General features: G+C 40.6%; 1 protein-coding gene across 1 annotated transcript in view; it reads right to left on the bottom strand.

The window, feature by feature from the left end:
* Window positions 1–26,738, bottom strand: part of LOC136319452 (ryanodine receptor 2) — a gene marked incomplete at its 3' end in the record, with an annotated part of 236,616 nt that overhangs the window by 56,563 nt on the left and 153,315 nt on the right. The window contains exons 24-28 of the mRNA XM_066252709.1: window positions 9,235–9,443; window positions 6,889–7,063; window positions 2,579–2,787; window positions 1,779–2,131; window positions 133–247 (exon numbers count right to left, since the gene is read on the bottom strand). Coding sequence (XP_066108806.1) covers window positions 133–247; window positions 1,779–2,131; window positions 2,579–2,787; window positions 6,889–7,063; window positions 9,235–9,443 — 1,061 coding nt within the window. The remainder of the gene's footprint in view (window positions 1–132; window positions 248–1,778; window positions 2,132–2,578; window positions 2,788–6,888; window positions 7,064–9,234; window positions 9,444–26,738) is intronic.

The raw sequence follows: 26,738 nt of genomic DNA on the forward strand, positions 1-26,738 counted from the left end.
CCCCCCCCCCTCAAATAAGCAAATAATGATTTTAAAAATAAGCTTGCTAAATATGATGACTGAAAGGGAACTATGTGAAGTGTCCGGCACAATGAGTAACACACAGAAATGACAGACGCTGTGACAACATACCGTGGACGTCTGCATCAAGCAGTCATAGTCATCCCGGTCATCTGCAAGGACATCTTCGGTGAGCCTTGCAGAATGGCTTGTGCTGTAATCTGGCTTTGTTTTTCTAAGCAAAAATCTGAAAATATTATAGGACTGGGAATAAGCAACATGAAAAGTTCTGCCTATATCAAACATGAGCATGCTATCAATTCAGCAGAGTGATTCCCAACCATGGTGGTTTTACTCCCCAGAAGGCATCTGGTGATAGCTGGAGATAGTTTTGTCTCATTGTGGGGATAGGGACCAACTGTATGCCACTAGTATCTAGTGGGTGGAGGCCAGGGGTGTTGTTAAATATCTCTCAATATGCAGGGCAGACTCTCACAACAAATAATAATCCAACCCAGAGCAGGTTGAGGTTGGCAAATTCAGATTTAGTGCAAGAAAGAATGCTAAAATAAGTTGCCTTCTTGTCCATAAAAAATACTATTTAGAGAGAAAACTCTTTCAGTTTCAACCAAGAATGTAAACATAGACATCTTAAAAACTAAGTCTTGGGAGAAAATAGTTGCAAACCACGTATTTGATAAGAGGTTATATCCAGGATACATAAAGAAGCCCTACAACTCAACAACAAAAGAGCAAATATGACAATCCAAAAATGGGCAAAGAATTTGAAAAGACATTTCTCCAAAGATGGTTTACAAATGGCCAATAAGAATATGAAAAAATGTTCACTATCACTAATTATCAGGAAAATGCAAATCAAAACCACAATGAAGTATCACGCCACACCTATTAGGATGGCTACTATGAAAAGAAAAAAAACCCAGAAAGTAACAAGAAAGTAATAAGGATGTGAAGAAATTAGAACCCTTATACAGTGGTGGTTAGATTATAAAATGGTACAACAGCTATAAAAAGCAATATGTTGCCTTAAAAACTTAAAAATAGAACTGCCAGCAACTCCACTTCTCAGTATATATCCAAAACAACTGAAAGTCAGATCTTGAAAAGGTATTTTCATACCCATGTTGATAACAACACTATTTTCAACAGCCAAGAGGTCGAATCAAGCCAACAAAATGGGATGTAAATGGAATATTACTCAGCCTTAAAAAAAAGACATTTCAACATGAGCTACAACATAGACAAACCTTGAGGACATTATGCTAATGGCAATCAACCAGTCACAAAAGGACAAAGACTGTTCAATTCCACTTACAAGGGGTACCAAAGTAGTCAAGTTCATAGAAACAAAGAGTAGAATGGTGTTCCCAGGGCCCTGGAAGAGGTGGGCAGAAGAGCTGTGTAATGGGGCAGCGTGTCAGTTTTATAAGATGACAATGTTCTGAAGATGATTCACAACAATGTGAACACTTCACTGAACTGTGCTGAACACTTAAATAGTATACTTAAAAGAAGTCAGAATGGTAAATTTTCTTATGTGTCTTTTACCACAATAAAAAATACACAAAAATAACTCAGGATAGATGACCTCTGTGCGAACAAATCAGATGATGAACAGGTTGCTTTTCTGTTCCCTTTAGAATCCTTTGTGCATGACGCAGGGTGAAGAGAAAAGAGAACAATACTGGGAAGTCTTTTCCCCCTATTGTGACCCTAATCCAACCCATACAACAAACAATACTGAACAGATCAGAGACCTTTGCTTCAGACGAGAGGGTTTTTCCTGCACGTAATCTTTGTGGTTGTTAAACTCTGGTTTTGTAGCTTCTTTGTCTTTGTCAACTCGATCAGGCACCAAATGGCCATGAGCTGTCTTCATCAGAACCTCAAAGTCAGAATCCACATCATAATCCTCCAATTCGTTCTTGGGCCCAAAAAGGCCGGGCCCAGGGAGCCCACCGGCCGGCACCCTGGAGAAGACCTCCGCGCACTCAATGGGCATGCTCAGGCGGTAGAACATGATGTCAGAGATGCTGTTCTGGGAGCCGAACGACTTCTGAGTGACCTTCAGACAGGGGGAACTGTCCACTGTTCCATCTATTCTGGTCACCTGGCAAATAAAGCAGCAACAGTTCAATTCTGACCACCATCGTCAACTCAGTGCTTCCAAAGACCACGTGAATCACCCTTAAAACCCTAAACACGGCTCCACATGGTGGGATTCTATAATGAGGTGACTGAGAAGGGAGCACTGTGTTACAGATATACTCAGAGTTCTGCTTCAAACTCAGAAGACAGTTTAGGAAATTCATGTTATAATTGTACATATCTGGACTGAACTTGACATTACCTATATAAAATGAAAATAACTAACTGTTCATCAGTCTAGTAAGCTACCCATAAAATACTTGAAATCAAGGCTGATCCTATGCTTAGAGTTCACTACTATGTAACATATTTTTAAGTAAGTGATAATAATTGTCCAAGTAGAATTCCCATACATAAAGATATTCCACTCCTTTTGGCAGTGGTCAAATATTTTAAAGTAAAAGCAAACCTCAATATGTTCATGGTTTGACGGAACTTGGAGAAACTGAGGAAGTCGCTTGCTTAGCCACATGGTAATGTCCCTGTTTGTATTAACAGCAAAGGGTTCGTAGCCTTCTTGTAAGCCACAGATGGTGAAATACTTCAAGGTGCTCACGTCCTTCCCAAAGTTCATCCTCCCCACTTGAGCCACCCCAAGGCTGCACACAGGTATGAATCCTGGAAGGAAAAAAACATCAAATTCTTCAGTTTCATTAGTATGAGGCCCCGTTAGTACAGAATGACCAAAAGTATTACTCCAGAATTCTTATTGTTGTGAGAGATGTTGCCCGGTGAAGACAACAGTGGAATAAAGAGAGAAGCACCCTTAAGTATTAGCTGTAAGGTGCAAAGAGCAGTATTTAATCTTAGCATCATAATTTATGAACTGCAGCCCCTAAATAAGTTCCTTCTTTACCTTAGACTTCTGAGCAGTGAGGTAAATGCTAAGTAGCCGCAGTGCTCTGGGATCTAGGGTGCACAGTCACAGAAAGAGCCCCACCCCACAGTCCCCGAGCATGAGGCTCTGTTACAAACGGAATGTGACAAAGTAAGTTGTCAAAGTGTGTTGCTCCCTCATCTGGCTAATAACCTGAACTGCACAGACACCAAACGGCCTAAACTCTGCAGTAACTCAAAGGAGAAAGGGTTGGAAGAAACACATAACACATAACTCAAAGGAGAAAGGGTTGGAAGAAACATTTTAAAGGTTTTGATCCACTTTGATTTTAGAAGAGAATTCTGCCTTTTTCTGTAGGGTATACTAGATTGAAGCATGAAAAAAATGTATACATAAGCCCTGGCCGGTTGGCTCAGTGGTAGAGCATCGACCTGGCGTGCAGGAGTCCCGAGTTCGATTCCCGGCCAGGGCACACAGGAGAAACACCCATCTGCTTCTCCACCCCTCCCCCTCTCTTTCCTCTCTATCTCTCTCTTCCCCTCCTGCAGCCAAGGCTCCATTGAAGCAAAGTTGGCCCGGGCACTGAGGATGGCTCTATGGCCTCTGCCTCAGGTGCTAGAATGGCTCTGGTTGCAACAGAGCAACGCCCCAGATGGGCACAGCATCACCCCCTGGTGGGCATGCTGAGTGGATCCCGGTCAGGCGCGTGCAGGGGTCTGTCTGACTGCCTCCCCATTTCCAACTTCAGAAAAATACACAAAAAAATGTATGCATAAGTAAATATCTTGATATAGTTGCTAAAATTATACTGAAACTCCTCCATCTGTCCATTTTCTTTCAATGTCACAATCACAGTAGCTTATGTAGAGAAAATGCAAAAACTAACTAAAACATGAAATCAAAGAGTAAGCTAAAAGAAACAGGAAACTAAATCAAAGGCAATAGCAAATGAGCAGCAGGGGAGTAATAAATAAAATGTTTCAGAAGGTAAATCCAATGTGTAGCAGGGTGAGTTAAGTCCTTCCCTTGATTGAATAAAAGAGAAAACTACATCAATTCTGTTCAATGTTTCTTCAAATTCTTTTGACTTAATTGTATTTGACAAAGGGGATGAGATAGCATTTTTTGGTTAGGGCAGTGTTTACGTGCTCTTCACTTCCTTAGGTAATGTTTTATACAGAAGTTCCAGTACTCAGCACAATAAACAAGGTCAGTATTGAAGCACAGACTACAAATTAGAGAATCCAAGTCATGGGTCCTAAGAATAAGCTAATAATTTTCTGCTATTGTGATTCATATGTCTTCCCTTGATGAAATTAGTGGCAATAAAAGCAACACATAATTTTCAAAACAGCATAAGACAATAGAAATTACATCCAGTAATTCAAAATGATTTCATCCAGTCTGTAGTCATCAACATAAAGTCAAATAAATGGTGCACAACAGTGGCACCGACGCGAAGCAGGACGTCATCCAGCTGTGCTCCAGAAAGTGTGAATGATGAGGTTCTAGTGAAAACTTTAAAAATCACAGCTGTGTCTACAGTGGTGACAGCTCCTGGAGCAGTAACCAAGGAAAGCTGTTTTTTTGTGTGTGTGTGTTTTTTTTGGGGGGGGGGATGGCGAAAAACAGGGACAGACAGACAAGAAGGAAGAAAGATGAAAAGCATCAATTCTTTGTTGCAGCACCTTAGTTGTTCATTGATTGCTTTCTCATACATGTCTTGACTGGAGGAGGCATCCAGTTGAGCCTGTGACCCCTTGCTCAAACCAGCGACCTTGGGCTCAAGCCAGTTACAGTTCTGTTGCTTTAATAGCCAATATAAGACTGAGCCAATGTATGATTTTAGCAATAAAAAGAAATTATGAACATGGTAAAAATACACAGCACAGATGTAAAGAGAAGCCGAGTGTGAGAACAATTCGAAAACAGAGCAATCATAAAATCTTTTAAGCACTTGAGCAATCACAGTATACTCCTGTGCTAAAAAACCTGCTGACTCTAATGGTTTTTCTAACTTGTTCCTTTGAACCCCACACGTCTCAATGCCTGTCTTGGATAAGTTAAGAAGCTGATCTCAGGGCCTCAAATTAGTTCCACCCATAGAAGATCCACTCAGTTTCTTATTGTTTAGAAAGCTCTGAAAAGTAAGGGAAAGGGAAATTTCCACTCCTGGAAAGCACTTGAAAGGCACAGGTATAGAAAAACTCCACAGCAGAAAACTTAGAATCATAACTGACCCTACAAAGCTAATGCTTAGGGTCATGGCTCCATAAATGTACAACCCACCTCACAGATTAAAAGCCTACGTTTTCTAACACATCCAACAAAGTCCAATGATATGGGCCACACAATTTCCAGACAATTCACCAGAATGATGTATAAATTCCAAAACAGACACATCAGTATAAGTTTCAAGTCATTTTAAAATTTTTCATCGTTATTCAAGTCAAACAACAGAGTTGTTTATGTGACTAGGTCCTCACAGAGTCTCTCAGCCCTGCTGTGTCTGAGCTTAAAGAACAGTGAGGGCCATTTGTCTTGTTACCATTCTGGCCTCATTTTGTGAATGTATGTGGTACACATTTAACAAACAGAACCCACATGGGCATTTGAAGATTTTTAACTCCCAAAGAAGGAAAGTATGGTATGCAAACATTTTTTAAAAAACAACCAATTAAAAAACTAAACTCTCAGGTCATACCCTTAATATTGGCCAGTAGACAGATAACACATGATCTCAGGGCCTCCTCCCATGCTAATGTTCCTAAGGACAATGCCGAAGAAGGAAGAACCCAGCTGAGGGTCAGAGTGCCAGACTCACCACCCAGAGATACAGGTGCACAAAACAGAAATTCAGTTATGAAAATGCAAAATTCCTATTAACTTCACAAATCTATGCTTGGGAAATAATGGTCACACCTTCTCAGAAGCTTCCTGAATGAGTAAAATATAAAACATAATGCAAATAATGAGCTGGCTAACTTTTGAAGATCAGTGACAAATTTAGAAGTTAAAAGTACTGATTGAGGTACAGCTTAAAACCAAGATTTTATATATATTTTAAAAACAGGATATATCCAAAAGACATTCTGAGAAAAAAAAAACATTAACTCATTTTGAAATGATACTTATATCTGACACACACAGAAAAATGTATGGTTTTGACTCATTCACACCAGACCATTATTGTTTTATTGGCTGTTGTCACTATTTGACAATCTAAGGGAAAAGAGGCTAGTGTTCCTGACTAAATAGTCAGGTGATATATGTTTTAAATTTTTTGCAGCACACCTGTTGAAAATTACTGCTCTAGAGCAACCCTGTCCAACAGAACTTCCTGGAACAGTGTTAAGTGTGCTATTCCCATTATGCCAGTAGGGGGCAACACAAGCCAGAGCTCTGCACTGAGCCCTTGAAATGTGGCCAGTGCTAAACTAAGAAACTCGATTTTAAACTTCATTTAAGTTAATGTATGAATTATTCATCTCTATCATCTCAGCATCCAGCAGAGGGCCTGAACAATAAGGTTCTCATCATAATTTTTATGAAATGAATGGAGAGAAAGAAGCTATAAGCAGCTTATTAAAGAGGAAAGTTTTAAATAAAAATTTAACATTTGTGGGAAATGACCCTTTTGCCTGCCATTTGTATTTTCTTATGTTCATAAAGCCATTTCTGCTTTACTGAAATCCTAGCTCAGCAGTGTGTAGATAGCACTTCTGTTAAAGTAATTTCAATGGTGTCTGATCAAACAAACCTGTGGGCACCCATGTGACAGAGCCACAGCTTGTCAGCCCTCATCCTCACACAGAGATGGCATGCACAAAGCCTCAGAACAAAGAGCCCCAACCCCACGCCACCCCCCTGCACATACTTACCATCCCCCACGTCAAAGTCCTTGAAAGCCAGTTCTGAACCTGAGTCATCAAGGAGGATTTCGCCGTTCAGTGTGAACATCATGGTGTGTTCAGTCATGTCCACCATACACCCCACGACATCGCCAGCTTGCCAAGAGCGTCCATAGTGCTCATTGCCCTGGTGCCACCGCTGGGCCTAGGGACAGAAGACTCATTTGTCACAGAGGAAGCCAGGAGAACAGCACCCACCGCTCCTTGTGGGACTCACAGCAGCCCCTCCTTCCAGTAGGTAAAGTAGCAGGAGGAAGAGCCCCAGCCAGCACACTGCTCCACTACAAGGCCCTAGGCATCCTAAGTCTCTGATAGTAACACTGTGTGTACTGACTCAAAAGCTGTTCCTTGACTTGAGAGCCTATCATGCTAAACCCTACTCCACATACTATCTATTAAAAGAAAAACTCTAGCTCTTTAAAAAAAAATTTTTCCCTACAATGAATGCTTCCCAGGACATTGGTGGGTTTTCTTTACTCCCCAAAATACAAAGAATTATGAGCAGAGAATCAAGCTAGGAATTTATTGTTAAATGACATGCTAATTTTCATCCATTTCAAAATAAAACCAATGGCACTGATACTTAACAGAATAAAAATCTAAAAACAGTTCCACATACAGGATAGTGCCAAGGTAGGTTTACAGTTGTTCACATAAAAAATATAATAAGTACTTTTCCATGGAATCACAACTGTAAACCTACTCTTGCCCCACCATGTATAATAAAAAAAACAAAAAAAGGTTCAAATCAAACCTAAAAATGTTTTCTGAAGTAAAAAGTTAAAGACTGAATATAGATGACAATACTATACTACAAACAAATAAAATCTCATTTATAAATATACTTAAAACATAGTTAGATAAATGTGACTTGTCAATCTGTAGAATATTCTACTGATGCATGGGTACAAAATTAGCTATATTAATTAATTTTCTAGGTAAATCTTTTAACTTTCCCTTTAAGCGTCACATTCACTATGATCTGGTGTGTCCTGGCATATAGTCCCCAATGCAAAACAATAATAGGATTCTTCTCAAGTAGGTTTTCTTCTCAAGGTAGGTTTTAGAAATTTTATTTAAGGAATCAAAAGGTGTTAAAGTTTTTCATCTTAAATACAAAAACAGATTCAGGAAATGTAATATTTTAGAACAAAGTGGGCCATCTGTCCTAGAAGACACAATACTCATATCTACATGCACACCTATATACACAACTCTCAACTCTACATGATTGTTTATTCTCATTGTCTTTGTTCAATTAAAGTTTTTCTCTCATATGAAAAGGAATACAAATACACTGAAGAAAAATTAGAAAATGCAAATAAAAGAATAAAATAGTTATAATTTTATCAACCAAAAATGACTACTATTAATTCTATTGTGGCAATGTTTATATGTACACATTTTTATTTTTAATATTTAAATAATATATAGATAAAATAATCTTTAAACATTTATATGCTGTATAAGTAAATAATAAAAGAAGCACATGACCAACTTCCCACAGCATAAGAAATGAAAATTATTAAGAATGTTGAAAACAAAAACTTTTTGTGATTATAAACTACATCACCTCTAAAATTCTTATAGTTATTAATGTGTCTGTTATTCATTACTGCTTGAGGATAAATTTCTCCATGGAACTACTATGTCAAAGAATATACATTTTTAATTTAGTACATGTATTTTTAACACTTATTTTTTTTTTGTATTTTTCTGAAGTTGGAAACGGGGAGGCAGTCAGACAGACTCCCATATGAGCCCAACCAGGATCCACCTGGCATGCCCACCAGGGGTCGATGATCTGCCCATCAGGGGGTATTGCTCTGCTGAGACCAGAGCCATTCTAGCGCCTGAGGCAGAGGTCATGGAGCCATCCTCAGCACCCGGTCCAACTTTGCTCCAATGGATCCTTGGCTGCGGGAGGGGAAGAGAGAGACAGAGGAAGGAGAGGGGGAGGGGTGGAGAAGCAGATGGGGGCTTCTCCTATGTGCCCTGGCCGGAATTGAACCCGGAACTCCTGCATGCCAGGCCGATGCTCTACCACTGAGCCAACCAGCCAGGGCCCATATTTTTAACACTTTTGACAGTCATGGATGATTCATATTTCTGATAACGATTTTACTGTATTTGTGGGGTGGAGAAAAACGTTTTCAAACTACAAGGGTGAAAGCTTCCCTAGTAACAGCTGTTCCAGCTGTGCACTGTGGGAAGTGCTGCCGTCAGGGCACTAGCACGATGGAATGCCAGGGGACGTGTGCGTGGCAGCCAGGGAGCCTGCAACTCCATGTCTGGCACCTGGCAACGTCCACTTACCTTAAAGCCATCAAAAGCGAAGGCGCGTTCATTGGAGCCGAGCTCCTGATCAGGTTGGCAGCCTGGCCTGCTCCAGCCAACTCTCATGTCCCCAGCAGTGACAGCCTCGAATTCAAAGTACCACCTGCCTGCCTTCACGGCGTAGGTTTTCTCAGCCCGGAAGATCCGGAACCGCTCCCCAGTTCCACTGCACACCTCAGCACGGGCAGCTGTGAAGGCAAGGAGGGGCTGGTGACCAAGATGCGATACACAACTTTAGTGATTACACCTATGGTAACAGGCTGAGGATAATCTTTAGTCTCATCTCCAGTCACATTTTACAAAGGGTGCTCACATGCATAATCAGCCACAACAGAGGGAGCAGCTTGATGGCCTCAGGACGCTGTGCGTGTAGTGATGCTCCTTTACAGGAGTGAAGAAGCTTTCCGAAGAAAGCAGCTGCCTGCCGCCGAGTGGTTTGGAGGAAGATGAGATGCATGTGAGGCGTGAATGGACTGAAACACTCCACACAGAGATGAACAGACATTTGTGGGCAGACAGAAGAGGAGGAAGCAGCCAGGTAATGGGGGATAAAAAAAAGCTATACAGAGCACAGAAGGGTCACCATCCACAAACTCCCAGACAGGATGGCTGGGATCTGAAACTCCCCCTTGACCACATCTTCACTAGATTATGCTACCCACAAACAAAAATGTTGTGTTAAGAATTTAAGAATGGCCTGACCAGGCGGTGGCGCAGTGGATAGAGCATCAGACTGGGATGCGGAAGACCCAGGTTCGAGACCCCGAGGTTGCCAGTTTGAGCGTGGGCTCATCTGGCTTGAGCAAGCTTGAATCCAAGGTCGCCGGCTTGAGCAATGGGTTATTAGATCTGCTGAAGGCCCACAGTCAAGGCACATATGAGAAAGCAATCAATGAACAACTAAGGTGTTGCAATGCGCAACGAAAAACTAATGATTGATGCTTCTCATCTCTCTGTACCTGCCTGTCTGTCCCTGTCTATCCCTCACTCTGACTCTCTGTGTCTCTGTAAAAAAATAATAATAAAATAAAATTTAAAAAATTAAAAAAAAAGAATTTAAGAATGAAGTAAAGAAAATGGATGAAGAGATCCTAGCACACAATAGGAGTTAATTTAATAAAATGATCAGTAATTGCTTTTTGGTAACCTTTGCGGAAATTATAGGGTACACAGAATAACTATATCTGCTGATAAACCTTTCAAAAGCTGGGTCAAGTTTATGAATTCAAGCAACACTTTGTTTTCCACCTTTTCCCCACAACACACATGTGCACACACAGGCACGCACCTGACCACCCAGCCTGCTCCAAGCTGCTCTTTCTGCAACGGTAACAGCTTCACACTCAAAATGCCACCTTACATGTGTGCTCGTGTTCACACACACACACTCACATCATGCCCTATATTCAAACAGCATACTGAAAAGTAAATGCATTAACACAGGTTAAAAATAATATAGGCCCTGGCCGGTTGGCTCAGCGGTAGAGCGTCGGCCTAGCGTGCGGAGGACCCGGGTTCAATTCCCGGCCAGGGCACACAGAAGAAGCGCCCATTTGCTTATCCACCCCTCCGACGCGCTTTCCCTCTCTGTCTCTCTCTTCCCCTCCCACAGCCAAGGCTCCATTGGAGCAAAGATGGCCCGGGCGCTGGGGATGGCTCTGTGGCCTCTGCCCCAGGCGCTAGAGTGGCTCTGGTCGCAACATGGCGACGCCCAGGATAGGCAGAGCATCGCCCCCTGGTGGGCAGAGCGTCGCCCCTGGTGGGCGTGCCGGGAGGATCCTGGTCGGGCGCATGCGGGAGTCTGTCTGACTGTCTCTCCCTGTTTCCAGCTTCAGAAAAATGAAAAAATAATAATAATAATAATATAATATAGTGTGTCCGTAAAGTCATGGTGCACTTTTTTTTTTAATAATTTTATTTTTAATGGGGTGACATCAATAAATCAGGATACATATATTCAAAGATAACAAGTCCAGGTTATCTTGTCGTTCACTTATGTTGCATACCCATCACCCAAAGTCAGATTGTCTTCTGTCACCTTCTATCTAGTTTTCTTTGTGCCCCTCCCCCTCCCCCTATCCCTCTCCCTCTCCCCCCTCCCCCCGTAACCACCACACTCTTATTAATGTCTCTTAGTTTCACTTTTATGTCCCACCTGCGTATGGAATAATGCAGTTCCTGGTTTTTTCTGATTTACTTATTTCACTTCGTATAATGTTATCAAGATCCCACCATTTTGCTGTAAATGATCCAATGTCATCATTTCTTATGGCTGAGTAGTATTCCATAGTGTATATGTGCCACATCTTCTTTATCCAGTCATCTATTGACAGGCTTTTTAGTTGTTTCCATGTCCTGGCCACTGAAAACAATGCTGCAATGAACATGGGGCTGCATGTGTCTTTACGTATCAATATTTCTGAGTTTTTGGGATATATACCCAGTAGAGGGATAGCTGGGTCATAAAGTAATTCTATTTTCAGTTTTTTGAGGAACCACCATACTTTCTTCCATAATGGTTGTACTACTTTACATTCCCACCAACAGTGTATGAGGGTTCCTTTTTCTCCACAGCCTCTCCAACATTTGCTATTACCTGTCTTGTTAATAATACCTAATCTAACAGATGTGAGGGGGTATCTCATTGCATTTTTTTTTTACATTTTTTTAATTAAATTTAATGCAGTGACATTGATAAATCAGGGTACATATGTTAAGAGAAAACATCTCTAGATTATTTTGACATTTGATTGTGCTGTATACCACTCCCCCAAAGTTAAATTGTCTTCTGTCACCTTCTATCTGGTTTTCTTTGTGCCCCTCCCCTCCCCCAACCCCTCTCTCCTTCATCACCCCATCCCCCCTCCCCCCACCCCCCACCCCTGCTGCCATCACAATCTTGTTCATGTCTCTGAGTCTCACTTTTATGTCCCTTCTATGTATGGATTCATACAGTTCTTAGTTTTTTTTCTGATTTAATTATTTCACTCCGTATAATGTTATCAAGGTCCATCCATGTTATTGTAAATGATCCGATGTCATCATTTCTTATGGCTGAGTACTATTCCATAGTATATATGTACCAAAGCTTTTTAATCCACTCGTCCTCTGACGGACACTTGGGCTGTTTCCAGATCTTCGCTATTGTGAACAATGCTGCCACAAACATAGGGGTGCATTCCTCCTTTTCGAGCCGTTCTTGGTGTCCTTGGGGTATATTCATAAAAGTGGGATAGCTGGGTCAAAAGGCAGTTCGATTTTCAGTTTCTTGAGGAATCAGCATACTGTTTTCCACAGAGGCTGCACCAGTCTGCACTCCAACCAGCAATGCAGGAGGGTTCCCTTTTCTCCATATCCTCGCCAGCACTTATTCTGTGTTGTTTTATTGATAAGTGCCATTCTGACTGGTGTGAGGTGATATCTCATTGTGGTTTTAATTTGCATTTCTCTAATGATTAGTGATGTTGAGCATTTTCTCGTATGCCTGTTGGCCATCTGTATGTCCTCTTTGGAGAAGTGTCTATTCATCTCTTTTGCCCATTTTTGGATTGGATTGTTTGTCTTCCTGGTGTTGAGATTTACGAGTTCTTTATAAATATTGGTTATTAACCCCTTATCAGACGTATTGTCAAATATGTTCTCCCATTGTGTAGTTTGTCTTTTTATTCTGTTCTTGTTGTCTTTGTGCAAAAGCTTTTTAGTTTCATATAGTCCCATTTGTTTATCCTGTCTCTTATTTCACTTCCCTGTGGAGATAAATCAGCAAATATATTGCTCCAAGAGATGTCCGAAAGCTTACTGCCTATGTTTTCTTCTAAGATGCTTATGGTTTCATGGCCTACATTTAAGTCTTTTATCCATTTTGAGTTTATTTTTGTGAGTGGTGTAAGCTGGTGATCTAGTTTCATTTTTTTGCAGGTAGCTGTCCAATTTTCCCAACACCATTTGTTAAAGAGTCTGTCTTTACTCCATTGTATTTCCTTGCCTCCTTTGTCAAATATCAGTTGTCCATAGAACTGTGGGTTTATTTCTGGGATCTTTGTTCTGTTCCATTGATCTATATGCCTGTTCTTATGCCAGTACCAGGCTATTTTGAGTACAATGGCCTTGTAGTATAACTTGATATCAGGAAGTGTAATACCTCCCACTTTATTCTTCTTTCTCTTTTGGTTCCATATAAATTTTTGGAATATGTGTTCTATATCTTTGAAGTATGTTATTGGTATTTTAATTGGTATTGCATTGAATTTATAGATTGCTTTGGGTAATATAGACATTTTAATGATGTTTATTCTTCCTAACCATGAGCACGGTATATGCTTCCACTTGTTTGTATCTTCCTTGATTTCTTTTATCAATGCTTTGTAATTTTCCGAGTACAAGTCTTTAGTCTCCTTGGTTAAGTTTATTCCTAGGTACTTTATTTATTTGGTTGTAATTGTGAAGGGGATTGTTTCCTTAATTTCTCTTTCTGACTGTTCATGGTTGGTGTATAAGAATGCCTCTGATTTCTGAGTATTGATTTTATATTCTGCCACTTTGCTGAATTCATGTATCAGGTTCAGTAGCTTTTTGACTGAAACTTTAGGGTTTTCTATATACAATATCATATCATCTGCAAATAATGATAGTTTTACTTCTTCTTTTCCAACTTGAATGCCTTTTATTTCTTCTTCTTGTCTCACTGCTGTGGCTAGAACTTCCAGGACTATGTTAAATAAGAGTGGTGAAAGGGGGCACCCTTGCCTTGTTCCTGATCTTAAGGGGATTGCTTTTAATTTTTGCCCATTGAGTATGATGTTGGCTGTGGGTTTCTCATGGATGGCTTTTATCATGTTGAGGTATGTACCCTGTATTCCCACTTTGCTGAGAGTTTTGATCATGAACGGGTGCTGGATTTTATCAAATGCTTTTTCTGCATCTATTGAAATTATCATATCGTTTTTCTCCTTCTTTTTGTTTATGTGATGAATCACATTGATTGATTTGCAAATATTGTACCATCCTTGCCTCCCCAGAATAAATCTCACTTGATCATGGTGTATGATTTTTTCCATATATTGTTGGATCCGGTTTGCTAATATTTTGTTGAGGATTTTAGCATCTATATTCATCAGAGATATTGGCCTATAATTTTCTTTCTTTGTGTTGTCTTTGCCTGGTTTTGGAATCAGAATTATGCTCGCCTCATAAAAGGAGCTTGGAAGTTTTCCTTCCTCTTGAATTTTTTGAAATAGTTTGAGAAGGATATGAGTTAGTTCTTCTTTGAATATTTGGTAGAATTCCGTTGTGAAGCCATCGGGCCCTGGACTTTTCTTTGTTGGGAGTTTTTTGATAACTGTTTCGATCTCCTTTGGTGTAATCGGTCTGTCTAGGTTTTCTGATTCTTCCAGATAGATTTTTGGAAGATTGTATGTTTCAAGGAATTTGTCCATTTCATCTAGGTTGTCTAGTTTTTTGGCATACAGTTCTTCATAGTGTTTTCTTACAATATTTTGTATTTCTGTTGTATCAGTTGTTATTTCTCCTCTCTCATTTCTAATTTTATTTGAGTCCTCTCTCTCTTTTTCTTGGAGAGTCTAGTTAAAGTTCATCAATCTTGTTTACCTTTTCAAAGAACCAGCTCCTAGTTTCATTGATCTTCTGTATTGTTTCTTTAGCCTCTACATAATTTATTTCTGCTCTGATCTTTATTATTTCCTTCCTTCTACTACATTTGGGCTTTACTTGCTGTTCTTTTTCTAATTCTTTTAGATGCAGGGTTAAGTTGTTTATTTGAGCTTTTTCTAGCTTCTTAAAGTGTGCCTGTATTGCTATGCACGTCCCTCTCAGCACTGCTTTCACTATGTCCCATAAATTTTGAGTTGTTGTACGCTCATTGTCATTCGTTTCTAGGAATATTTTTATTTCTTCTTTGATCTCATTATTAATCCATTCATTATTTAACAACCTGCTATTTAGTTTCCATGTGTTTGAGAATTTTTGAGCTTTTCTGTTGTGATTCATTTCTAGTTTCATGCCGTTGTGATCGGAGAAAGTGCTTGATATGATTTCAGTCTTCTTAAATTTGTTGAAGGCACTTTTGTGCCCTAACATGTGGTCTATCCTAGAGAATGTACCATGAGCACTTGAAAAAAATGTATATTCTGCTGCTTTAGGGTGAGAGGTTCTGAAGATATCTATTAAATCGAGTTGATCTAGTGTTTCCAATAAGTCTGCTGTTTCTTTGTTAATTTTCTTTCTTGAGAATCTATCTAGTGATGTTAGTGGGGTATTGAAATCCCCTACTATTATAGTATTGCTGTTCATCTCGCCCTTTAAATCCATCAAAGTCTGCTTTATATATTTGGGTGCTTCTATATTAGGTGCATAGATATTTATAATAGTTATATCTTCCTGTTGGATTACTCCCTTTATCATTATGTAGTAGCCTTCTTTATCTCTTACTATATCCTTTGTTTTAAAGTCCAATTTGTCTGATATAAGTATTGCTACCCCAGCTTTTTTTTCATTTCCGTTTGCATGAAACGTTTTTTTCCATCCGTTTACCTTCAATCTATGTGTGTCTTTTGTTCTAAGGTGTGTCTCTTGTAGACAACATATGTATGGGTCCTGTTTTCTTATCCACGCAGCTACCCTATGTCTTTTGATTGGATCATTTAATCCATTTACATTTAAGGGTATTATTGATATGTAGTTGTTTGTTGCCATTTTCTTCTATAAAGGTGTATTCCTTTTTTTGCTATATTCTTTTCCCACTTTGATCTGTTTACACCATGCCCCTTAACATTTCTGCAGCCTTGGTTTGGTTGTAATGAATTCCTTGAGTTGTTTTTTGTCTGGGAAGCTTTTTATTTCTCCTTCGATTTTAAAAGATAGCTTTGCTGGATACAGTAGTCTTAGTTGTAGGTTTTTGTTCTGCATTACTTTGAATATTTCTTGCCATTCCCTTCTGGCCTCAAGTGTTTCTGTTGAGAAGTCAGATGTCATCCTTATTGGGGCTCCTTTGTAGGTGATAACTTTTTTTTCTCTTGCAGCTTTTAATATTTTCTCTTTATCGCTTAGCTTTGGTATTTTAATTATGATATGTCTTGGTGTAGGTTTCTTTGGTTTTCTCTTTAATGGAGTCCTCTGTGCTTCTTGGATTTGTGAGAGTTTCTCTTGCATTAATTTAGGGAAGTTTTCAGCTATGATATGATTGAACAAAGTCTCTATCCCTTGTTCTTTTTCTTCTTCTTCAGGAACCCCCATGATACGGATGTTATTTCTCTTCATGTTGTCACAGAGCTAAGAGTTTCTTCTGACTTTTTGAGTCTCTTTTCTCTTTTCTTCTCTGCTTTCATGCCTTCATTCCAGTTGTCCTCTAACTCGCTGATTTGATCCTCTGCTCTATCTATCCTGTTTTTAATTCCTTCCATTGTGGTCTTTATTTCTGATATTGTATTTGTCATCTCCGACCGATTCTTTTTTATACTTGCTATTTCTTTATTTAGGTTTTCATAATGACCATCCATTGTTGTTCTAAGATCCCTAAGCATCCTTACAATCATTATTTTGAACTCCGCATCTGGAAGTTTGATTATTTCCATATCACTCAGTTCATCTCTCGAAGGTGTCTCTTGTGGTTTCATTTGGATTGTACTCCTTTGTCTTCTCATCATGGTGTTTTATTTTTACAGTTGATTGAGTCTAGGCTTGGTGTTGTCTGCCTCCAGTTTTCAGTTGTGTTATTTCTAGGTCTTCTTGGGTTGGTATCAGCTGTTATCTGTAATCCACTTTCGGATTTGGGCAGCTTTGAAGTCTTGATTTGTTTTCTTAACAGATGATAGTCTTGTTTACTGATCTCAGCAGGGGCTTCCTTGAAACTGTATCCAGGAATGCGATGGGTGTAACCTGAGACTCTGAAGGCCTCTTTAGCCAGCTAATCTCACTGGGGGCAGGGTGTTTTCTCAGCTTCAGTAGGGGGAGGTGTATCTCAGATCTCCATGGAGACCTGAGTTACTGCCCCTCCTCCCCACTTCTTGTTTTCAGCAGTGTCTTGTTGCGCTGATTGGAGCTGGAGAGATGTCCAGAGATCTCTGATCCGGAAGCACTTCAGCTCTGTTTTGTGAAAGGTTCAGTCCCTCCCCCAGCTATGGCCGCCTCCAGCACAGATGAGTCAGCTTTTTTAGTTCGTTTCCTGCATTCCTTAGCCCCTCACAGTCTGTTCTTTTCCCTGTCCTTTCCACTTGGGAGATAAGCTGGTCTTTTCAACGCACCTCGCTCCCTGGTCGCCAGGCAAGTGGCTGTGAACAGTAGTTTCTGCTCTTTTCCCTCTGAGATCCTCTCTGGGCTCTCAGCCTCACCTCCCCCCCCCCTCCATTCCAGTAAGCAGAGGAGGTTCAGGCATTCCTTACCAGGATTGTTGTGGTTTCTTCTCTGCTCCTTGGTTTTTGAGAGCTGTTCTTGCAGCTCAGAGTTGGTTTTTCATGCTGATTTTTCCTAAATTGATTTGTATTCCAGTTTGGTGGTGAGAGCTAGGCGTCTGTGCATCCGCCTACTCCGCTGCCATCTTTTTTCCTCTCTCATTGCAGTTTTGATTTGCATTTCTTTAATAACTAATGAAGATGAGCATCTTTTCATATATCTGTTGGCCATTTGTATTTCTTCCTGGGAGAAGTGTCGGTTCCCATTTTTTTATTGAATTGTTTATTTGTTGTTGCGTTTTATGAGTTCTTTGTATATTTTGGATATTAGGCCCTTATTTGAGCTGTTGTTTGAAAATATCATTTCCCATTTAGTTGCCTGTATGTTTATTTTGTTATCAGTTTCTCTTGCTAAGCAAAAACTTCTTAGTCTGATGTAGACCCATTCATTAATTTTTGCCTTCACTTCTCTTGCCTTTGGAGTCAAATTCATAAAATGCTCTTTAAAACCCAGGTCCATGAGTTTAGTACCTATGTCTTCTTCTATGTACTTTATTGTTTCAGGTCTTATGTTTAGATCTTTGATCCATTTTGAGTTAATTTTAGTACAGGGGGACAAACTGTAGTCCAGTTTCATTCTTTTGCATGTGGCTTTCCAGTTTTCCCAGCACCATTTATTGAAGAGGCTTTCTTTTCTCCATTATGTGTTGTTGGCCCCTTTATCAAAAATTATTTGACTATATATATGTGGTTTTATCTCTGGGTTTTCTATTCTGTTCCATTGGTCTGGGTGTCTATTTTTCTGCCAATACCATGCTGTTTTGATTGTCGTGGCCCTATAATATAGTTTGAAGTCAGGTATTGTAATGCCCCCAGCTTCATTCTTTTTCTTTAGGATTGCTTTGGCTATTCGGGGTTTTTTATAGTTCCATATAAATCAGATGATTTTTTTGCTCCATTTCTTTAAAAAATGTCATTGGAATTTTGATGGGAATTGCATTAAATTTGTATATTGCTTTGGGTAATATGGCCATCTTGATTATATTTATTCTTCCTAACCAGGAACAAGGGATATTCTTCCATCTCATTATATCTTTTTTGATTTCCCTTAACAATGGTTTATAGTTTTCATTATATAAGTCCTTTACATTCTTTGTTATGTTTATTCCTAAGTATTTTATTTTTTTTGTTGCAATCGTGAAGGGGATTATTCTTTTGAGTTCGTTCTCTAATGTTTCATTGTTGGCATATAGAAAGGCTATTGACTTCTGTATGTTAATTTTGTATCCTGCAACTTTACTGTACTGTGTTTCTAGTAGTCTTTTTGTGGATTCTTTGGGGTTTTCAATGTATAGGATCATATCATCTGCAAAAAGTGATACATGGTGCACTTTTGACTGGTCACAGGAAAGCAACAAAAGACAATAGAGGCCTGACCTGTGGTGGCACAGTGGATAAAGCATCAACCTGGAAATGCTGAGGTTGCTGGTTTGAAACCCTGGGCTTGCCTGGTCAAGGCACATATGGGAGTTGATGCTTCCAGCTCCTCCCCCTTCTCTCTCTCTTTGTCTCTCTCTCCCCTCTCTATCCCTCTCTGTCTCTCTCTCTCCTCTCTAAAAATGAAGAAATAAAATAATAATAAAAAAAGACAATAGAAATGTAAAATCTGCACCAAATAAAAGGAAAACCCTCCCAGTTTCCGTAGGATGATGTGGCAGCATGTGCGCATGTGCAGATGATGATGTAACACCATGTATATAGCAGAGCAGCCCATGGCCATGCCAGTCGAGATGTGGATGGTACAGAGGAAAGTTCAGTGTGTTCTGTGCCAAACTAAATTCGAATCTGTGACCAAAGTGCAACGTGAATATCAGCGCGTTTATAACAAAGTGCCACCACATAGGAATAACATTACTTGGTGGGATAAGTGATAGATATGTGTATTCCAAACTGCCCTCTTGATGTTCCACTTATCTGTCAGACCTCACCCTTACTGGACAATCACCCCTGAGACAGAGGAATTCCAAGAAGCTGACAAGCCGCCCCAAGGAGGGGCTCCGGACACACCAGTACTTTTGATTCAACACCCACATGCTCGAAGACCCCCAAGGAGGAGCATTCTGGACATACCAGGACTTTTGCCTCAAACTCCCCTCAGGCTCTCCCAAACACTATTATAACTCGCCCCTAGTCTGTAACTGGTCCTCTGCTCCCCAAGAGAAGTGCCTGGCAGGGTTCCTTTCTTCCTTTCAATAGAGCCTGTTACTCTGGTCTTTTGGACTCCCATGGATTCCAACATTTGGTGCTGAAACCCGGGACAGGGTACTAACTGCCTGGACAATCCCTCTTTGACATCCAAACTTACAACCAGGGAAGCAATGGGCAGCGGCAGCTCAATCCGGGTTTACTCCCTGATTCTGTTTGGATGTGTAATTGTAGTTCAATTGGCCGGCAGTCTAACCCTGTCCGAACCCCTGCTGGACCAGAAAGGTAAGGAGTTCCCTTCTCATTCCTTGGTTGGCCTCCAAATTTCTAAAAACACCCCTTCCTGGTCGGATGGTTTTCTCTGACATGCCTCATGTTTTGTGGGGTTTGACTTTCAGTCTCAGTGGACTGCATGGAAGACTAGGAGCCTAGTCAAACCTCTCCACTCTCTCGGATTTCTCTTACTCGGAGCTCCCTGACTGGTGGTCACAACTTCTATCAGGACGACTCCCCCACACGGAGATTCTCTCCTCTTGGGACAGTGACAAAGGTGGGGACGCCCCCTCTTGCTCACCTGTCTCCATGGCTCTTCAGAGTCTAAGCCTTTCGACCAGACCCCTCTAGGATGTCTAATAAAAAACCTCACCAAACTCGGTCTCTCAGACCTCAAACCGAAGAAATTAATCTACTTCTGTAACACGGCATGGCCTCACTACAGACTAGACAATGACTCCCGTTGGCCTGAAAATGGGACATTCGATTACAATATCCTAAGAGATCTTGACAATTTCTGCCACCGGACAGGGAGGGTATCAGAAATTCCTTACGTGCAGGCTTTCTTCTTCCTTCTCTCCTGTCCTTAATTTCTGTTCTACACGCAGGCCGTTTTTGGCCAAAGAAACCTCACCTCATTCACCTGCAATACCACACTCTCTCTTTCTGCTCTCCTGCTGGCCAGGGGACCCTCCCTTCTCCACAGTGTTCTTAAACCCCTCCTCCCTCCTTACAGATGGACAGCTCTGTCCCTTTTTCTTCTTTGACCCATTCTCCCACCCCACCGGCTTTGGCTGTTTTTTTTTCTTCCACAACGCATCCTTACCCCTCCTCAGAGACTGTGCCTTCCAATACCCCTCGTCCTCTCCCCTCTCCTCAGAACTCTAAATCCTTTTGACTCCTCTGGCGATGTGGTGCCACACCAATACTTTAATCTCCTCCTCCTCCTCCTGCAGAATCTGACCCTCCTTCTTTCCATCCAGCTGCTCATACTGTCCATCCGTCTGCTTTCTCTCTTCCTCCCCTCTATGCTGGCAACTCCCTGCCATCTCGAAAAACTTAAAAAGCAGAATTATATTAAGCTATGTGAGTAAGTAATCTGTCTTGTCTCTTTGTCAGAAAATATCTTTAGTATAATTTGAATTGGAACAAATAAAGCATGCTCATTTAAATTCCTTAATTCATAATATGTATCTATCTGAAGTCTTTGTTTAATGTGTAACTGTGTCTGTTTATAAGGCCTTAAACCAATTATTACCCACCTCTTAAACCAGGTTTACTCATCCCCACAGAATCTCCCTGCAATACCCCCAACCTTCCTGTTCGAAAACATTCAGGGGCTCATCTACAAGCCTTACACTTAAATCAATGAGGCAGTAATTCCCCTCCATCCAGTAGTCCCTAATCTCTATAAGTTACTGTCACACATCTTCTTAAACACCACTCACTTCAGGGTTCTAGACCTTAAGAATGCCTTCTTTACCATTCCTCTACACCCTGACTCTTACTTTCTGTTTGCCTTTACCTGGACACTAATGCAGCACAGCACTTACATGGACTGTCTTACCCCAGGGGTTCAGAAACAGCCCACACCTGTTTTGGCAGGCACTAGCTCAGGATTTAAAAGCATGCAATCTCAAAACTAGTACTCTTTTACAATATGTAGATGATTTACTCCTCTGCAGCCCCTCTTTGCCTGCCTCAAGGAGAAACACTACCACCCTTCTTAACTTCCTCGTTATGAAGTAATATAGTGTCTTCTCTGCTAAGGCTCAACTTTATTCTCAGTCCCTAGTCTATCTAGGCATCGCCTTAACCGCCACCACCTGAAGTCTCACCATAGATCAAACTCAGATCCTCCGCAGTCTCCAACCACCTACCACCGCAAATCAAATCTTTTCTTTCCTCAGTCTAATAGGGTTCTTTAAACACTGAATTCTCAATTTTGCTCTTAGTCAAGCCCCTCAGTGAGATCTTAAGAGCATGGCTTTTAAGGTCTATAATGACCAAGGAAGTAACAGAAAAGGCAAATAAGTCCCAAAAGAAGTCAGGAAATACCAGATTTTGGCTTCAGTGCCCTAAAGGGCTTCATAGAATTCCATCAGGGCCCTACTTCAAGAGTGGAAAAAAGGTCATTGAATTGAAGCCTGCCAGGCTTCCTGGCCCCATCAAGGGACACACTTCTGCTGTGGAAAGAGAGACATGAGAAGGTAAGCTGTCCCCTTGCTCCATGGAGGGAGACTTCAGTCTCTTCTAGCCCTGCTCCAGCTACCTGTGACCTGACCTTGCCCAGCATGCTGGGAATTGCCACTGAAGGCCCAAGGACATCATTCAGAAGCCTAAGGTACTTCTTCCAAATAGCAGATAATCTAATCTCATTTCTTGTAAACACAAGGGCCATCTACTATGCCTCGCTTGAATATTTAAGTTTTATTTATCCCTCAAAGATCTCTACTGTAGGTATTGACAGTCTGAGTTTGTTACTTTATTTAATGTATAGTATCTCCTTTGTTCGTCTTATCTCAATTCCCCATGCCTATTATAGGCTGGGACCTGCTAATTCCAGCTAGAAGCAGTGGTCACTAGGACTTAAACTCTAACTGCAAAGTGCAGAAATGTAACCACCCTTTCCCTAAGTACTTGCAGGATTTACAGGTTACTCAGCAAACTGTTCAAAGACTGTCCAAGAGGCACTTCCAGCATTACATCACCTAAGGACTGATTTTCACATGGACAGGTCCACACATTGTGATCCTGACAACTCCCACTGCTGCTAAAGTAGAAAAACAGAATGCCTTACTCCAATCACAAACCTGAAGCTGGTTGGTCTACATATGGCAAATATATAAAAAAACTAAGGACTCCTTTAGTCAGGCTTTGGGAAAAGGGAAACTAGGATAAAAAGAAAGTCAGCTTAATTGTCACTAGAGGTTAAAAATTTTTAAATCAAGAGTTATGACTGGAAAGGAACTAATAGAAGGTATATGCTATGGAAATACTTTTGAAAGAAAAAGAAAAAGCAAGTTGTTATGAAGGCCAGTTACTTCTGGATAAGAGTGCATGAAAGCTGAAGGTTTATGTAAATTGTAGAAGGTTTGTGCAGGTTGTAGGAGATTTGTACTGAGAAAAAAGAATTTGTACAGTCAGAAAACTGGTTTTCAAAGAATGTTTAATCAGTCACCTTAGCTAACAATCCTCTACTCTCCCCACTTACTGGGACGACTCTTTCCTCCACCATGTGGAGCTCAGAAACAGAGAAACAAAACCGACCCTTTGTCCTTCTATTCTCTGTTCACCTCTCAGCCTGCCTCACCCAATCAGGTGCTTTCTACTTGTGTGGGACCATGAGTATATGTATCTCCCTACTAATTGAACAAAAACCTGTACCCTGATCTATCTCACCCCAAATATCAACCTAATCATCCTACCCCATGAGCCTCTTTCAATTCCTAGTACACTAACCGTCAATCTAAGGACCAAATGAGTTATACAGGTAATTTCTCTTCTTGTTGCTTTAAAAATTTCTATAAAAGTAGGTCTAGGGGCAGGGGGACCAGCCACTTCCCTGTCTTATTTCTACTCTCTCTCTCTGAAGCCCAGCAAATTCGTATACATGGAATCAGTGGTTTCACACAAACTGGGTGTCTTGACTATTGCCTTTCATTGGTCCACTCACTCTCCTATTTATTTTTCTAACTCTTAGACCCTGCCTCTTACGTTTTTTCACTAGTTTCTTACAGAACTGCATACAGACATTCACGAATCAGAAAATTGGAAAAATCTACCTAACCCTACACACCAACCCTGAAACCTGCCCTTGTGAAACAGAAAAATCTAAAACCCTATATCAGCAAACCTCCTAAATCCTATCTTTCAACCCTTACAGGTTCCCTAACCCTAAAGCTCTCCTGTATCCCTGAAGAACTAGGAGAATGAATAGCATTCACCTCTTAATGCTTTTCAGTCTTTTTGCCCTTCACATAGTAAGGGGACAAGACCACTGGGTTTTCTTGGCTGAAGAAGAGCCTACAAACGGACATGAAACATTTCTTTTAACTCAAGCTAACTGCTCTCTCCAGGGCTGCCAGGAAAGAATATCTCTAACTTTACCATGGAAGAACTTTCACCCCCTGCCATACAACCCTCCTTATCTCTGCATTCCTGATCTCCAAATACTTGCCCCCTTCTTTATTAAGTTCCTACAGACTGGGATGAGAGAAATCTCTAGGATTACCTACAATCAAATACTCCTACACTCCTATTCTCCAACACCCCAAGGAGAACTTCATGAGGGAAATATCAAGTAGATAGGGATGACAGCAGGAAGAAGCTGCCCCTCAGCCTGAGAAGTTCCTCCTGAATGTTCTCCAAACCCCCTTCCTTTTCAACCACACATATTCAGTCCTTCTAAAAACTTACACCAACAGGTTTCCTGTCTCTCAAAATCTCCATATGTCCTCCCATTCGAGTGGAACCAGACCAGCATGTCTCATGAGGCTCATCCAGGAGACCATGTATCACCATGTCACTCTGTTCACTTGGCACTCACAGCAAGCAACTAACAACTATTACCTCGCAAAATTATTTTACTTCTTCACTCAGGTTTTCGAGGACATCGCCTGGTTCAGACCTTACAGCATGGAAATTGACGACCTCCTTAACTGGATGAGGGACTTGGCTTGGCAATATTCCCTTCTTGAGTTCTCTCCAGAAGAAGCAATAATTTTCCAATTTTTTCTCCTCTTTCTCCTCATCATCCTTCACCATATATTATAAAATTAATAACTGCCTTGCTTTTATATGTAACCACAGAGTTGAGAAATGATAGATACGTGAATTCCAAACTGCCCTCTTGATGTTTTGCTTATCTGTCAGACCTCACCCTTACTGGACTATCACCCCTGAGACAGAGGAATTTCAAAAAGCTGACAAACCACCCCAAGGAGGGGCTCCGGACACACCAGGACTTTTGATTCAACACCCACATGCTCGAAGCCCCCCAAGGAGGAGCATTCCAGACATACTAGGACTTTTGCCTCAGTATCCCCTCAGGTTCTCCCAAACACTATGTAACTCATCCGTAGTCTGTAACTGGTGCTCTTCTCCCCAAGAGAAGTGCCCAGCAGGGTTCCTTTCTTCCTTTCAATAAAGCCTATTACTCTGGTCTTTCGGACTCCCATAGATTCCAACAATAAGTAGTTGAAGGAAACCAGCAGTTTGGTGGAGAAACCCCGTTCTGGTAGGCCATCAGTCAGTGACGAGTCTGTAGAGGCTATATGGGATAGCTACCTAAGGAGCCCTAAAAAATCTGCATGAGCCCACATCGAACTGCAGTGAATAGGTATGAGACTGGGAGAGTTTTCCTTTAATTTGGTGCAGATTTCACATTTCTATAGTCTTTTGTTGCTTTCCTGTGACCAGTCAAAAGTGCACCATGACTTCACGGACACACTGTATATGGACCAGGAAGTTAAAAGGATGACTGGTTAATATCAATAATTTTTAATTATATAAATACACCTAGAGGATTCCAGATGTATGAACTTTTAAAGAGACTAGCCTCTCTTCATTACTTACTAAATCAATTATAATTTTAATACGTAATTAGATCTTGCCTGCCCTCTAGCGGCCTATGGTTTTTAAATGTCAGTTTGCAGTGCAGTTCGCATAGATCCTGCCTTAGGTCCTTTGATCAGTCATTTGTGTGTACCCTGTTCCAGCGTCTGGGTGAGGGGTATACTAGGAACACAGTATCATTAAAACTTAGCCCTTAATCTCAAGATTGCTTTGTTTAAAGATTTTCTTTTATTTATTCATTTTGGAGAGGAGAGAGAGAAAGAAAGTGAGGAGGAGCAGGAAGCATCAACTCCCATATGTGCCTTGACCAGGCAAGCCCAGGGTTTCAAACCGGCAACCTCAGAGTTCCAGATCAATGCTTTATCCACTGCGCCACCACAGGTCAGGCAAGATGGCTTGTTAAAGTCATAATTCCTGAATTTCTTGTTTGGGTAACAACAGCCTTGATAAAGTATATTAGGAATAATCTACTGACTTCATGTTTTAATGTCAATTGATTATATTTATCATAACATATAGTAATTATTTTTATACACACTTACATGCACTAGAATTCCCTATCATATGTGTATAAATGTAGAGTGTTTACAAGCAAGCAAAGCCTAAGAACTGCATACCAGGGTCAGTGGTGCAGCCCACTAGCTGTGTGCATGGTGCCTGCATCTGGGCTCAGGAAGGGTTTTGTTCCCTGATTTAATTTGGCAAGTGTTTATAGAGCAGTATGCAAAAAAGTTTGTTACAGATTGGGTCTTTTTTTTTTTAATAACTTCTGTGGATCCAGATTTTCACTTAGTATTAACATTTTATCAAAAAACAGAATGCTGAACTGTTGCTTCTTAAACCATGGTTGTAACCGCCCCTAAATGATATCAAGATTGAAAAGAGGTATAGCTACAAATCCTATAGAGATTAAAGTGCTAATACAGGAAAATCAGAACAACTTTTGCTAATAAATATGTCAACTTAAATAAAATTAATGTACTGAAAAAATATAACCCATCAAAACTGACACAAAAAGAAACA

This window comes from Saccopteryx bilineata, chromosome 1 (assembly GCF_036850765.1).
Source record: "Saccopteryx bilineata isolate mSacBil1 chromosome 1, mSacBil1_pri_phased_curated, whole genome shotgun sequence".
Classification (NCBI taxonomy): domain Eukaryota; kingdom Metazoa; phylum Chordata; class Mammalia; order Chiroptera; family Emballonuridae; genus Saccopteryx; species Saccopteryx bilineata.